This window comes from Ambystoma mexicanum, chromosome 1p (assembly GCF_040938575.1).
Source record: "Ambystoma mexicanum isolate Mex_15411 chromosome 1p, UKY_AmexF1_1, whole genome shotgun sequence".
Classification (NCBI taxonomy): Eukaryota; Metazoa; Chordata; class Amphibia; order Caudata; family Ambystomatidae; genus Ambystoma; species Ambystoma mexicanum.
Window position 1 is genome coordinate 1,461,376,411 of NC_090921.1, and position 15,554 is coordinate 1,461,391,964.

Sequence of the window (15,554 nt, forward strand, 5' to 3'; positions counted from 1 at the left end):
GTCAGGGCTTTTTCCATCTCAGGTGTCCATTCTAATGGGCCGTTTTCTTGTACTTCTTTTAAGGCTTTTAGCATGGGCTGGATCAATACAGAGAATTCAGGAATCCAGTGTCTACAGTAGGATAAAACACCAATTATCCTTCGGAGACCCTTTGCCGTGTCTGGACCTTTTATGGACTGTATCAAAGCAATGCGATCAGTAGACAGGGTTCGCCCCTCTTCGGACAGCTCAAAGCCTAAATAATGGACCTTTTGTTTTACATACTGCATTTTGGCTAGGGCTACCTTGTGCTTATTCTCTGCTAAGTGCATTAGCACCAATCTGGTCACATAATGGCATTCCTCTTCGGTGGCTGCACATAATAGCAAATCATCAACATATTGTATCAGAGCAGTGTTAGCGGGTAGGGCTAGGTTATACATCTGTGTTTTTAGTGCTTGGCTGAATATGGCGGGACTTTCTGTATATCCCTGCGGGGCTCTAGTAAATCGATACTGTCTATCTCGAAGAGTGAAACTAAACAGGTACCTGCTTTCTTCGGCAATAGGAATGCTGAAGAAGGCATTTTTCAAATCAATTACCGTAAACCATTTCGCTGTTTTGGGAATTAAAGTGAGTACACTTGAAATATTAGGGACAACTGGATATCTGGGTTCTACTATTTTGTTTATCTCCCTCAAATCAATAATGAAACGATAGGGAACCGCTTCATCACCTTTCTTGTGTACTGGAAGGATCGGAGAGTTACAAGGGCTATCATTTGTTGGTTCTACCACCCCTAATCGTATCATGTCCTGTACTATTTGATATAGTGCCTGCTCTCCCTCGTGTGATATGCGATATTGTTTTATCCTGGGCAACCTGGCACCGGGCTTAGTTTGATTACTACTGGGGAAACATCCAACACTCCTACATCATTCCCATGAGTGGCCCATAGTTCATTCGGGATGTCTTGGAGTTCCGGGGGCAGGGTTTGCATTACTCCTATCATACTCATAGGTTTGCTTATGGTCATTCTCACTCCCTGGGGGGAGCAATATATTGTGGCCCCTAGCGTTTTTAATGCATCAATACCTAACAAGTTTTCTGGGCAGTGATTGGTCAACAGCCACCCATTCTCCCATTTTACCCCATGAAGTTCCGCTTCTACTATTTCACTTACAGGAGTCCTTATTGGATTTCCCCCAAATCCAACTGATACCTTGCTTTTATCCGATAATGGGACAGCGGGGACGGCTCTGATATTCACGGAACTGTTTCCAGCTCCCGTGTCTACCAGACATCTCAAGTTTCGGTGGGGGCCGATCCTAATAGAGGCATAAGGCCCCCTTTGGTCTATAGGAACCTGCACCACTCCCGCTATCTCATTCCGGCATCCTCAGGACATATCGCTTGTGTTATCCTGAAAATCATCGTTATAGTATACCCCTTCTCCACATTCTTCACCCTGGCATACACCTTGCACTTGTGTCGTTTGTCGTGGCTGATACAGTAGATTGGGGGGAGGCGGGGCCGGCCAGGGAACATCCCCTCTTGCTTGTCCGTCAAAGGCATTGGGTTGAGGGGGTTTAAACATTCTATTGTCTTGGTTGCCGTACCCACCAGTCCTATTTCCTGGGGCAAATGTTGTCTGTGAAGGGGGCCGTACGCCCCTTCCTCTCCCACCACTCTGGGGACACTGGGATTTCCAGTGTCCGGGTCTCTTGCAGAAGGCACATACATCTTGGGGTAGCCCATCCCTCCTCCCATATAGCGCACCTCCTTGCACTGTACCTCTTCCTGTCCCTTGGCCCCCTATCATGTTGCTACTATAGCCCTGTGACGGGCCGTTATAATTGTAGTTATACCTGCCTTGGGGCCCTTGATGCAACTGTTGCATCAACACTTTGGTTTTTAAATCCTTCTCTTGTCGTGCCTTTTGTTGTCCCTTCACTCTTTCCCCTCTTTCGTAATACCTAGCCATTTCGAGGAGATCCCGGGGGTTCCTAGTCATCCATGTACTTTCTGCCATCCTAATGTTCTCCTGAATTGGCCCGTGGAGCCCCTCTACAAAGTTTGTGGCAAAGTACCGTTGGCCCGTTTCAGACCCTATCTCTAGCCCACTGTGCGCTTTGAATGCTGCTTCATAACGCAGAAAGTACTGTGCTACTTCCTCACTTGCACCCTGTATCACAGCGGACAGTTTCTCCACATTCACATCAAATGGGGGTAACACCTTTTCTAGAGCCCTCAGGACTGCCATGCCATGCCCCCTTAGGGGTTCAGGATATTCCTCATGCAGTTTTCTATTTTTGCTCGCATCCATTACATCTTTCCATTTTATTGTTTCATTGTCTTTGGCACGAAAGGGGGTCCATATTTCTTCTGGGACAATGGCTAACAATATGTTATCTACATCCTCTACGGTAAATAACCCTGGTCTGAATAACTTTCCTACTTCTTTGTAGAATCCTGCCGGGTCGATACGGGGGTCGGGGATGGACTTGGTGATATGCATTAATTCAATTCGGGATAAAGGGACATACACATAGGTGCGCATCATGTTACCAGTGGCTGCCTCTATGGTGGGTTGGCACTCTCTCATTGGCATTAATAGTAACTTTTCCGTATTTGTTTGTTCACTCACAGGGGCCTGCGCTGGTGGCGAAACAGAGGATTGATGACTAAGAGCTTTCTCTTTTATTTTTTTATAATCTTTTAATAGTTTCTCCACCTTAGCCATCCTCCATTCTTCCGCCCCTGAATCATCCACTCTTATATTAGATAGCAGTTTCTTATCCAATTCCGTCCTAATCCTATTCCACTGGGACACATACCTAGGCTCCTTTTCCTCTTCTATATCATCCACCCTAATAAGAAGATATTTAATTACGTTTACTTGTATAGGCCAGCCAAGGCCCTCCATCAGACTCACCAGGGTGGACATGGACTGCGAGTGTATGGATTCTATCATACGATTAGCTACGTTTTGGCCCGCCTGGTCTGCATCTTTGAGTTTAGCTTCTCTTTCCTTCACCTCTCTTTCCCATGCCCTCTTTTCCTTCTCCCATTCAACACCGCCCCTTATGACTTCCGCTATTATGTCGGACATACATCCCCATAACTGAACACTGGACGCAGTCACTGGTAGTAACGCGACAGCGTCCTGATATGCTGAGGGCAGATCCGCAGTACTCTGTCCTCTCAATTTACAGTTACCCTCATAAAAGGTATATAGTTTAGTGGCCACTGTCCTAAATTCCAAAGGTGTCAAACGCCCCAATTGGTCCCGTAGGCTGTCATTGAGGGGTGTGCCATACAGCCCGGTCATAAGGATTTGCAAGTCTCCATCTCTATCCTTTTCTACAGTAGTCGTTCTCCTATGGTCTATCAACCTATCTGGGTTTCCATACTTCATTGGGAATTCCACCCTTTCACCCTCACTGTCTGCCGGTGGAGCTGTAGCTCCTGGAAACAATAATTCAGTCTTCTAGCCCTATCACATCTTCATATCGAGGCACCGGCACGGCAGGATACATACCCCCACTGTTCTTAATCATCATATGTCTATCCAACTGATCTAGCCTCTCGCCCTTCTCTTTTATCTCTAGATCATGTAATTTTTGATTTACCGTTCTCTTCTGCTCCTTTGCTTTTTGTTTATTCTGAGCATTGCGCCTGCGCATTGCTTCTACCCTCCATAGTCGTATAGCCTCAAACTGTGCGGGTCTGACCCGTCTTTTACTAATTCTATTTCTACTTTGGATATGCGGTCCACATCAAAGGACCCGGTGTCTGGCCATTTATGCTCAATCAAATCTTTTGTGTATTCGGACCATTCTTTTAAGAACAATGTTGAATTCAATCCATGTTTAATCAACATATCAAATGCAGGGGTTCCTTCAAGAGGGGCATAGTGTCTCTTGCCTATACCACTCTTGCTGGAAGCCGCTTGACCCATCTTGGCGGTATACCGCAATTGCCTAAAACACTCACCTTTCCCAAATATGCACCTATTGGCTAACAATAATAATACATCCTCCTGGCGTATCTAACATATCATATCATCATTTCAACATTACTTCTTCATAGACGGACTTACCACCGTCCTCTTCACAAACCCTGAATCATTATTTCCTTATTCCATCATGCATCCGTCCATACCACTTATCTTAAGGGTCCCGCCAGAGTGTTCCGGACCCGAAGGGCGACAGCCTGCTGTTCCACCGCCAACGGAGCCGGAAAAACAAGGATGACGCGTTGGTTGCAATCAAAGGTGCGGATTCAGTTGTTGGGGCCCCGTGATCAATTCCTTCTCCGGTTCCGCCGCGGCGTTCCTCACCCAGTGACGGACTGTCGCTCCTTCGCGTCCCACTTCTGACACCAAAATTGTGGGTGCGATTTCTCGCCGTCGCCAAAACCAGTACAAAAGGGACCCTATAAAAACTCAAACAGAAAAGAGTTGAGTAAACATTGCTTTATTAACACACAAGCATTCGCGAATGGGCCACAAGTTCAACCGTCTCGCAAAGCAAGTCGTCAAAGTGCCGCCCTTTGCCCTGCACATCGTGGTCCTTTTATACCCATCTGTTTTACATTGTCATACATTGCTGCACATAGATTATGTCCACCACAAGGCGGTTCCTCCCAGTCATGACTTTGCATCAATGGTCAACAGTTCAACATCTGCTATTGTGGTTTCCTGTTATCTGTTATTCGCTCTCTTTCGTGCCCCTCTGTGTCCTTATCTCTGTACACGAGGCTGTGCTTACTCATTCCTTCCCCACCCGTAATCTGCAGATAGTTTTAGCAGGCTCAGCATGCTTCGACATACAGTGACCAAACACAATTCTTCTGTTAAAAACAAGTTCTTGCCAGGTCAGCAGGTCTTAAATGTCGCTGTATAAAGAGAAGGCCTCTTCTTTTAACAAAAGGGTACATTCTTTTAACACATATGGTGATTAGTACAAACTCCAAGTGTGAGCACAACATTACATATGTATGCGTACCCTCAGGGTGGCCAGAGAAAAGAGTTCACAGCAAGGAAGTTACAGAGGGAGATGGATCTTGAGGAGGTTGGAGAAATATCAGGAGTGTAGGAGGAGACAGAGGTGGAAGTGGAGAAAAACATTGTGTGGGCGGGTAAGAGGAGAAAATATGAGGAGGCAGTTGGTACAGGTCAAGAGACAGAGCTTGGGAAATATCAGGAGGTGGTGGGGTTAGGGAGATGTTCCTTATGCCCTGGGGCCAGTCTTCAGGTAGGTCTTACTGATTAAGAGGTACCAGTGATTCTCTCAAAGTAACCAGACTCTCCCAGTGGAGGTGTATCGCAGCAGCCAAGGTCGAACTCTAAAGATGTTTAGAGGGGGTGGCTAAAAGATACAGTATGCACTTTTTACAAATGCCAGAATATGAGTCTATCTCAAAATGGTTTCAACCAAGCGGAACTATTTTACACAATAGTCTTCACCAACTTAGGAATGTGACTAACAGAAAGAGGATATCCTCTTTTAGGCACCTTTTGGGTAGTACCGCCTTGGAAGTGATAAGAACACTTGAAGCAGAGCACACAAAAACAGACCTACTCTCAATCAGGCCTTTGATTAACCCTGTGTAGGAGAAAACCCAAGTACAAAACCCAGCAGAACGTACAGGGCCCTACGTCATAAGGTAAAGAGTTGGCACTTTACCTAACTGGTGGATTAAAGTCAAAGGAAGGAGTATAGGCTGTATCAGGAGGAAGGCGCTGAGATTCTAGGGGTTGTGCAACATTGGAAGGAAGTAGGAAAGAGCATACAAAGACATGATGGGCATGCTTGCTCTTGGGCAGAATTTAGCAACAGAGCTCCAATCTGAAGAGACCAAGCCCCTGGTGGGAGGATGAACGAGCATGCGACTTGGTGACAGTGCGGAGCAGGACAAGAAAGAGTAGTAGTGAGGTGGGGCCGTGGGGGAGGAGCCAGGACCCTTTGTGAGGGAGGTGGCAGAGTCCCAATGACGAACCCTCTCACTGTGGAAACCATGATACAGTGCAGAACCCTTAAGCCGAGGACTGAGCCTTTCCTATTGTTAAGCTGAAACTTAATCATATTTTTTGTTTGTTCAAATAACTATAAAACCCAGTAGTGTTTTGTTGTGATTCCAATAGATACATCACATGTGAATATATGTTGCAGCCCTGTACAGTAACTAGCTCTACCAACAGGAAAACATAAGAAATAATACACCATCTTACATACAGATCATGTGATTCAATGCCAAGAATGTGAACAAATTAAATATATTAAAAAAAATAGGTCTAACAGTAACATATGTTCCCACTTCAGAAATCACAAATTATTCACTTTGAAGAGTCAGCAAGCCTTTTGCCAAACATTTTAAGCAAGCAGACTACTTTTTCAGATAAGATGATTTTGTATTGTGAACAGAGCTGTTGGACTTCTGGATGTCTAGTTTAAAAATCTTACAGCCGGGTGGACGTAATCACTGCAGATTACACGCCTGGTCCAGTGCAGCACTGTAAGCTGAGCAGCCACTGAGAAAGCAACGTTCTACGAGGAGGAAGGTATTGTTGCAGTGTACATTTTTTCGTAACACCACACAACACATTTCATAACACTATTGTACATTCCCTGCTGCTGAAAGGACTCGTTACACTCTCGGACATTCTTCCTCTTTGGCCCACGTCCTACTCACATTGTTAAGGTAGTCATTACCTACCTTCTGGCTAACATTTTTCACTCGCCTCTTCCACCTTGCCTCTGTTCACTCACTTTCTTCTACCTGCACTTTACCCGTCATGGCCACTTCCTTAACACAGCTAGTCGTACCGCCTACCTGCTCTTACAAATGTCTAATGTTGGTCGTCCTTAGTCTGTTTATGTCCACCTATGCATTGTCCCAGGTGACTGGTCCATATACCCTCCCCCACACACAACCTGGTCAGAATGTCACTCAAATTCACCCTGTTGAAAAGTCACTGCTTCCTGTAAAATCTGATTTATCCATTGTATGTTCTTTTGTGATCGAAAGAGCATTGATCCTCCCCGTACAAAAGAATAGGCTATGAAGTAAGCTAACCCCAATAACTACCTAGGGTTTGCTTCATTATTCACAATGACTACGAGACTGGTGAAGCTCTGCTTGGAGAATGTCAGCCACAACCAAATCTGCAGAATCTGAAAGTTTCCTTGAAGTACAGCTCAACCAGCAAAAACGGGTCCGGTTTACTTTCAACAATTCAGAACACTAAGGAGAGAGACCATTGGGATTGCAGATGGTCATTTGCAGTGCCCCGCACCCCTCTGCACTTCTCCCCTTCCCTGCACTTGCGCAATCTGAATGACACAAGGCCTAGTGAGATTGTTATTTTGCCTTCACTTTGTTTCCCCCTCCTTGTTTTGTCGCGCCTAGAAACACTTGTGTACAGGTGCGTGCGTTATAAAGGCCACATCATATCATTCCACCCACTGCCCCACTTGATGTTTTATCAAAGTAAAGAGTAAACACAATTTTTAAAATGTTAAGGACCAAGTGAAATACATCCAAAACAATAATGTTGGAATATATATAAGTAATAAAACAGTTGCAAATCAAGAATATCAGTCTTTATTAACAGTTTAGAAAGAATACTAGAATAGATTTTACAAAATGTCCCTAAGTGCACAATACAATGGGTTTTTAATTCAAGCTAGATCCCCACTGACCCCTCTATCGGTTTTCGTCTTCACACCATGTTATTAAAGTGGTTGGGTGAGAGTGACCCAAATATTTTCAAAGCTTGGTTATTTTTAGCCGTATTACATTTTGTGTTTGTCCAATTCTGTGCACCCGTTCACATTCAACACAAGATCGACAATACAGTTGTGTTTTCCAATCTTTTGCTATCAAATTTCTATGCAGACTGTAATGTCTTAGTCATAATAAACTCCTTAAATTAGCGGTCTTAAAATGCTCCCATAAGCAAAAGGTTTCACACGGGAAAACCCGTTTTCTGTGTGTTCACTGAAAGCAAATAATCCACTCACTTTAATCGTCAAGATGAAAATTGATATCATAACTGGTCATACAATGATTTCTGGTATACAATCAAGAAGGGGTTCTGCAAATAGTATATTGCATGTCTTGTAGGTCAACAAAAACTATTGAAATGAGTGATAGAAAAAGGTAACAATGGTTAAAAAGTCAGAAGTAATATTGCTGCTGATATTAGAAGGATTGGATATTATAAAAACGATATCCTTAGCTAAAACTATAGTTTACTTGTCTTCACTCTCAGGAAGGAAGCAAAGGATGTACATTTCCATATAGACAATAATGGTTACAAAAAAACTAACATCACTATTGTTCCAATCTAGAATAGAGCATCAAAAGGTGTCTCTGTAGCAGATAGGGACTCCTTAAAGATGTGGTGCTAACAGTAAAAACAGATGGCATTTTTAATATCTCCTATTATTGGAATACCACCTCATTAGAGGTCAGTATTACGTTGCATAGGGGACACAATATTGCATTGGGTAAATAACCCATATTTAACACATGCAGTACTTTGTACTTCAAGCAGTGAATATCTTATGTGAACCCTACCTGTCATTAGGTGTTTGACAAGGTCACTGATGCAGCAGAGTAACAGGGAGACGAGGGAACCACGGGGCCTTGGGGATGTCCCCCGCTATGTGATGAGACCCCTGATGTGGTTAATGAGGGATCCAACAGTTCTCCCAACTCTGGCAAGCAAGATTAAGTGCAAGTGTGCATCATGCCAGTGAGAATGCACAGCTGGATTAGAAATCTTGTACACATGCAGTAAATAAAAAGAAACGCATGCTGCCGAGTCTGCCCGAGTTCCCACGGTCCATGTGTGAGGTGCCTCAGCATGGTGCATACCTTAGGAACAAAGCCAGACATGGGTTGAGAACAAAACAGCCAACTAAAAAAACATGGCAAAACAGAAGTCGGGAGCTTGCACTTATGCTTACAAAGCACATCAAGCTCAAGAGTAGCAGAGTACTTTAAAACGGGAAGGTGCGGGCCTTGGCGTGTTATACAGTCGTGCAGTACTATTGGTGGAGGGAGAGAGGGATTTTTATTCATCCGGCTCGGTGGATATTGTTGAAAGAGGCACGTTTCACACAACTGTGAACTACAGCTCCGAATTCCCTGTGTACAGGCAGAGATTGAAGCCAGTTCCCCCAAGAATTTACTAGACGGAGGGCCAGGTTGTGAGAGCCAGTTCCCCATAAGCTTTGTAAGCAAAGAAGTTAAGGAAACCACAGTGACACTCGAGCCCGAGCCTGGTGGGATTCGGCAGGACATGAACTAAACCAAGGGGGGGGCAACATTTCAAGTTGTAAGCTACTAACCAGGCATAAAGCATTCCCTGCCACCTCAAATCTACACATACACACAGCACACCATTTCTTACTCGCCAAGAATCAATTATCGCTAGCCAATAGCTAGTGGAGAGTGTACATTTTTTGAGACCTGAACAAATTTGTTAGAATGGAGTGGAATTAAGTAAGTGAAAGACCTTATTAACAAGAGGGTGGGGTGGGCACACATGGCCAGGGACAATCGGCCCCAAGTAAAATCAGGACAGACCGAGGTAGCCATTTAGAACTTTTCTGGCCCAACTCGCACTATTAACAACAGTATAAAAGGCAGCTGGTCTCTGCTGTTTTTGTAGGAGAAGAGAATGGCTTTCAAGACTGGTGAGAGTGCAAGGAGAGCAGGGGACTGAGGTGGAGAAATGGAGGAGCTGGAGAGCGAGCACAGGCAACATATGTAACAGGAGGTGTTGGAAGAGCAGCGATAAAGGCAGGTGGAGGAGCATTAGTTAGAGCAAAAGCAAATAGTGGTAGAGGAGCCTGTGCAGGGGGAGAGCAAGAGCTGGAGCATAATAACTAGGAGGGTCACCTGAAGGTAAAAAGACCAAAAAGGGGGCGGAATAGCGCTAGGCAACCACAGTGATCCAGTGCCCAGGGGGGGGAATATAGGCTAATCCAGCGGATCCTTACTGTCTGTTCACAACCTTCAGGCCCAGAGAAAACCTGGTTAGGGAGAGAGTCTGCTGCAGGGAGCTTTTTATTTGTGGTTTACTCCCCTGAGGCCCAGATCGCTTCCATTTTGTTGTTCTCTGGGATGTGCAACCTTCATCTATCCATAAAACTGTGTTGAGAACTCCAAATTACAGTCTCTAGGTGTGCAAATTCCCCTCTTTGCGACATGCTACTTTAAAATTAGAGGTACTTAAAATACTACTAGTTTTTTTTACTGTTACCACCATACTTGCTATGGCTCTAAGAATTGTCAAATTTCCCAGATGGAAGCTCCCTGCTCTATAGTATTGACCTGCTAACGTGGAGACAATTGTGCAGTTAAATCCTGCCACTTTAGCCCACAATATAAGTACACATGTATTGAGACTAGCAAATGCAAGTGAATCTCCCTAAGAAGTGCTTTCATCTGAAGAATCCAATACTAGAACAAGAACCTTGCTACTTTCATTGTTCAAAAATCATTAAGGAGATGTAAAGCCCTGCAACAAAACAACTACAACCTCCCAAACTATACACCACCACCAGTCATTTCCAAAACAAGGTAAATCAACGTTCAGCAAAGCATTCAAACCACACTAATCTATAGCATCAACAATATTCTTGAACAACGAAACCCCACCAACAGTCACATCACTCAAAAAAATGCAGGCCCAGCTCCAAAGATGGGGGAAGGAGAGAAACAAAAAAAAGCTCCATAGCAACTATATGCTATTGTCTACTGTGCACTCATGAATGCCTCATTGGAAACTGGAATAGTAACAATACTTTTCAAGATGTTCTATGCTAAACCGCACTTCACAAACACCACTGAAAACCAGGGCAAACCCACAACCTACCAATCAATTTCCAATATAATATACCTGGTCAAAACCCAGAAAAGCTATGGGTATAGTCAAATCCTGGAACATCGTGATTGAAACATCCCGGACCACACACACACGTAGGTTTGCGACCCATGCAATCTCAGTTCTATCCATTTGCGACGACCTTAAGATCAAACTTAGTTGCAGCCCTCATTCTCCTGGTTACCATAGCAGTTTTTGACACCATTAACCACACGTGAAGTCACTGCGGCAATGCGCTACCATTGAAGAGATCCTTCAACATTGACAGAAGTGAAAGCACATGCCTACCACCCTACAGACCAAATTTGCTCAACAAACAGTGGAGTACCACGAGAATAAAGCCTTTCACCTCTGTTCTTCAAGACATACAAGGGACTCAAAAGGTTCAGACTCACCTGCTAAAACGATGCAGACTACACATTTTCCAAGCAACCACCAACATGAACACAGACACTTCTTACTCATGTGCACAAACGGATGATTAAATCTGGATACACCGCTGCCTGCAATAATTTGACCTTTAAAATGGGTGCCTGTCCCACAACACTAAAAAGTGATGAAAACCTTGGGATTCTTAGGAACAATCAAGTCGCCATGGAGTCGCAAATCAATGCCATAGTAAATAAATATTTCTACCAACTATACTCAATCAGGCAGATAATCCCTTTCCTCGCCTTCCCACACAGGACTGTTGCTGGCATGGTTTTATCAAGAATTGACCATGTCAACACCATATATATCGTATTATTTCAGTAAGAGCCAGAACACAGCATCAAGACTCCTATTCAGACTTGACAGAGGCGAAACACATATCAAGCTCCAAGACCACTTCTGGCCATCAGCCAAGAAAAGAATACATTTCAAAGCACTATGCATTGCCCATAGAGCACTTCAGCACTGTGGAGCCAAATTCGTCCATGGAACGTTAGTCTGATACCCGCCAAGGAGAACGCCGAGATCCAGCAACGACTTGCTCCTAGAAACAATGCAATTTGACACAAACACAGAAGATCAGGGACACCATGCCAAAGGGAAACTGCTCAATCCAGGATCATCTTATGTCCAGGAAAACGTCCAAGAGCTTGCTTTTCAACACACCTAACTAGAAAAGGCGAGTGTCCAGTGAACTTGAAACCAGGTAGCTGTCAAGTGTTAGTGCCCACTTGAGGGAGGCACAGGACGACACCCACAGTTTCCACACCAGAAGGGCACTTACACCAGTCTTTGCCATGGACACATCAGAAAGATGCTTACCACTCCCTCAGCTAATCTTTTTCACCAGCAACCTCAGCTCCTCCTGTTAATGCACTATACTCAGACCAACTTCTTCACCCTTACATGGCAACTTCACCACCCTCGGATGGCAATCTAGAGGTCACTCCCATCGGACTTCAAACAGCAACACTGCTTCTCTGCAACCAACTTACATACCATCCCCTCTGCCCCACCCGCCCCTCAGCCAATGCATCCAAGCACAATGGGCAAAAAATGCTCCTCTAGGAAAACAAAATGCCCTGTGCTCCAGACCAAAAGAAACACCTAGAAACACTGCACACTCCGGGTACTTACAGTCTGCAAAGCGACCAGGCATAGTCCCTCTTATCCCACCCTTTCCACATTTATTTTAGATCTACCACAGCCCAAAACCATGCAAACAGCAGAAATGTGCGGTCTAAATTGCAGTAACGTGACATAACTCTTCTTACAGGCTTTGAGGTTATGTTTGTTCATTCATATTGAACTTTAACCCAACATTGGCATCCTCTGTGTTAGATTGAACAGCAATTGCAACTATATATGAAAGTTTAAGGGATCCCATTGTGTCACATACCTAGATGCAAGAGATGTTTCACTCTGTCCCACAAGGGGAATTCATTAAGACTCGTTTTCCACATCCAATGTAGGCATAGGCAGGTGCATCTCTTGTTTAATTCTTTCTTTATGGTTACATCCGATTTCCTTCCACTTACAAACTTTTCTGAAACTTTTAAAAAACATTCTGACTTTGCTCGGAATTAGAATAACTTTGGAATGCTAGAGAAATAGAAATAGGGGAGGCAGAACTGTAGGCAGTTCCGGTGCCAAGATGGCTACCTGGCAGAGCGCCACTGAAGGAACTGAAAAGGTTATGTCCTGTGTGAGTCTGTGAACTCCGTGGCGAACAAGAGCATCTACCAGGAAGATATACACGGGACTCCTTGACAGCTGTGAAACGTATATATGCTATGGTACAAACCGGTGTATAAAAAACATTACTTTACTTCAATAAAGAATTGGAAAACTAGGCCTTTATGGAGGGGTCTCTGAGCGTTCTTGGTGCTTCTGCTTGGTGTGCATTCAGCTAAATGAAATAAACCAAGATACTGGCATTTTCCAATGGATACCTCTCAAAATGTCGAGCCACACTGGTGGGTGTAATCATATTTAGTAGGACAAAGCTCATTGAAATCTATTGACCAGTATGGGGCAGGCCTGGTTTATGATCCAACTCCATGGTGGGCGAGTGGAGAGGTTTGCCAATGCCCTGCTGCTGCGGGGTGTGAGCCTATCCTTTCAGGCACACGGCCAGCAAGATGCCTTCCTTTTGCCGCCTGTAGAGCTGAAGGACTAAAACGAGCCACGGGGGAAAGAGATGAGGCATCCGATCACCAATGCAGACATTGAGGGCCGAGCCTATCCAAAGGCCCGTTCTCCTGTCTCCGGATCCACGCCCACATCCATCTCTGAAAAAGAAATAGGAATCTTGGTTCAGTATGTGTTCTGGAGAAAGGGCCCACCTGCACATTTGTATCCATCATCTCAGATTAACATAAACCAATGTTCAGTGCAATATTATGAAGAAGGAGGAACAACAAAAAGAGCACCAAGGCCCAGCAAGTCTAGATGTTTCCCTAATCAAAGCACCTGGGGACATTATTCAATCGCTAGCTTTTATTCTATTTATTTGCGAGGAAATGTGTTAGCAAGTGTTCACAAACATAGAACCCCAGCTCAAACCCACCTGAAGTGTAAAGCTTGCCCTCGGTCCACATTACCAAATGAGGTAAATGATTTATACCGGTCTGACTTACCGGTTTCACCATTGAAATTGGGATCACTGCGGGTTTAGTAGTAGTAGTGTGGAGCTGTGTAGGTACTTTATTCACTAATCATCCATGTATTCCTGCAGAGCAGTGCTCATTTAGTTGCAGTCACTGGTGTGAAGGCATCAGTAAGTAGACACAGACAACTGAGGAAAGTTTGGGTTACAAACTTTTATTAACATCACATAAAGGTTGGGATAAGGCCCATGTTTCCTATGCTAAGGTAGGATTTCCCATCCTAACTGAAACTAATGTTAGTCTGTGTCAGGCAGTCCAAAGTAAATGTTTGTCTGTGTCCAAAACCTATACTTCCCCTCACATCTATGTGTTCAAACTGTGTAGGGATGTCGGCATCAAATGAAAAAAGTGTTAAAAAAAAAAAAGTTCAGAGCTTCTTCCAGCTCTTGGTCGGAAAGGGCTTCCAAGCAGTTCACTTTAAATCACAAGGGGTTCCCTTCCCCACGCTTTTAAGTCTCACTGTTTTCACAACAACACAATTCCTCGGGATTCTGGACAGCTTTCAGGCTTTTGGCTCTTTCATCAATATCAAAGTTCAACTCTTTCAGTTGACAATGTACCTGCTTCTCCGGATATTCAACCATAAACTTATAGATGATTCAAGTGGCTTCTCTTTAGTGGGGTGGTCTAGGCGCAGTTGTCGGACCACACGGTCCACCCATTACAGGTTACGCAACCGATACACCTGATGGACTTCGTTTCCACAGTTGCACCACCACTGCTTCAGCTCAACAGTGGTATTGGAATTATATTCTTGAAGTCCTTTTCAACACTTGTTTTGAACCATTCACTTGTTTATCAGAATTTCTCACAGCTTGCCCCAGATTTAACATTCAATTTTGTACAGTTCCTCTTTTCTTTATGGCACTTGCCAATGCTTGCTTTTTCTCAGCTTGTACAATTCACAGTTCTTTATATCCATTACCAATGCTTGCTTTCTTTAGTTTCCACGATTCATAGTTCCTTTTTGTATCAGGGAACACTTTCCTCTGCTTTCCACTCATGTGGCATTCACTCATTACTACTTTCCTTTGGGGTATTCAAAATTGCAGTTCATTTATCCCAAAACTAACTAGTGCTGGGAATTTGCACCTTGCTCATGGGCTACTCATTCAATATCAAGTTTGGTGCTTTTCTGGGCCCTTCTGCTGCCTTAATTTCTAGACAGTTCTGTTTTCACAAACCGTTCCGGTCCTCAACCTTCATATTGGTTTACATTTTGACTGGCAATCCCATTGCCTTTTGCGCATTGGCAAGTGATCTGACCTTCCTTCATCACGCGGCTCACACCACAGCATCCTGGAGTCATTGAGCCTCACTTCACTCACCGGGTACGCTGTCTTCATGTGCCCTTCTCCGCTTCGGCCGGTCCTTCGTGGCTGCTGCTGTTCCCGGCAAGCCCCTCCTCCAGGGTCTCTGACACCTCGGGCTACCGGAGAGGAAGTCCTCGTAACTCCAGGAGGTCGGCAGCCTGACCCATCCACTGGACACCTTGCGACAGCACCAGCCACACTCTGCAATGACTCTGCAGCACCTCTGTGCTTTGGACACGCATCTCCCTGCCTTCACCT

General features: G+C 44.5%; 1 protein-coding gene across 1 annotated transcript in view; it reads right to left on the reverse strand.

Moving 5' to 3' along the window:
* Positions 1–7,571: 7,571 nt before the first annotated feature.
* Positions 7,572–15,554, reverse strand: part of LOC138455492 (uncharacterized) — a 132,024-nt gene continuing 124,041 nt past the window's right edge. Inside the window, exon 3 of the mRNA XM_069607110.1 lies at positions 7,572–13,605. Coding sequence (XP_069463211.1) covers positions 13,556–13,605 — 50 coding nt within the window. The 3' untranslated portion in view covers positions 7,572–13,555. The remainder of the gene's footprint in view (positions 13,606–15,554) is intronic.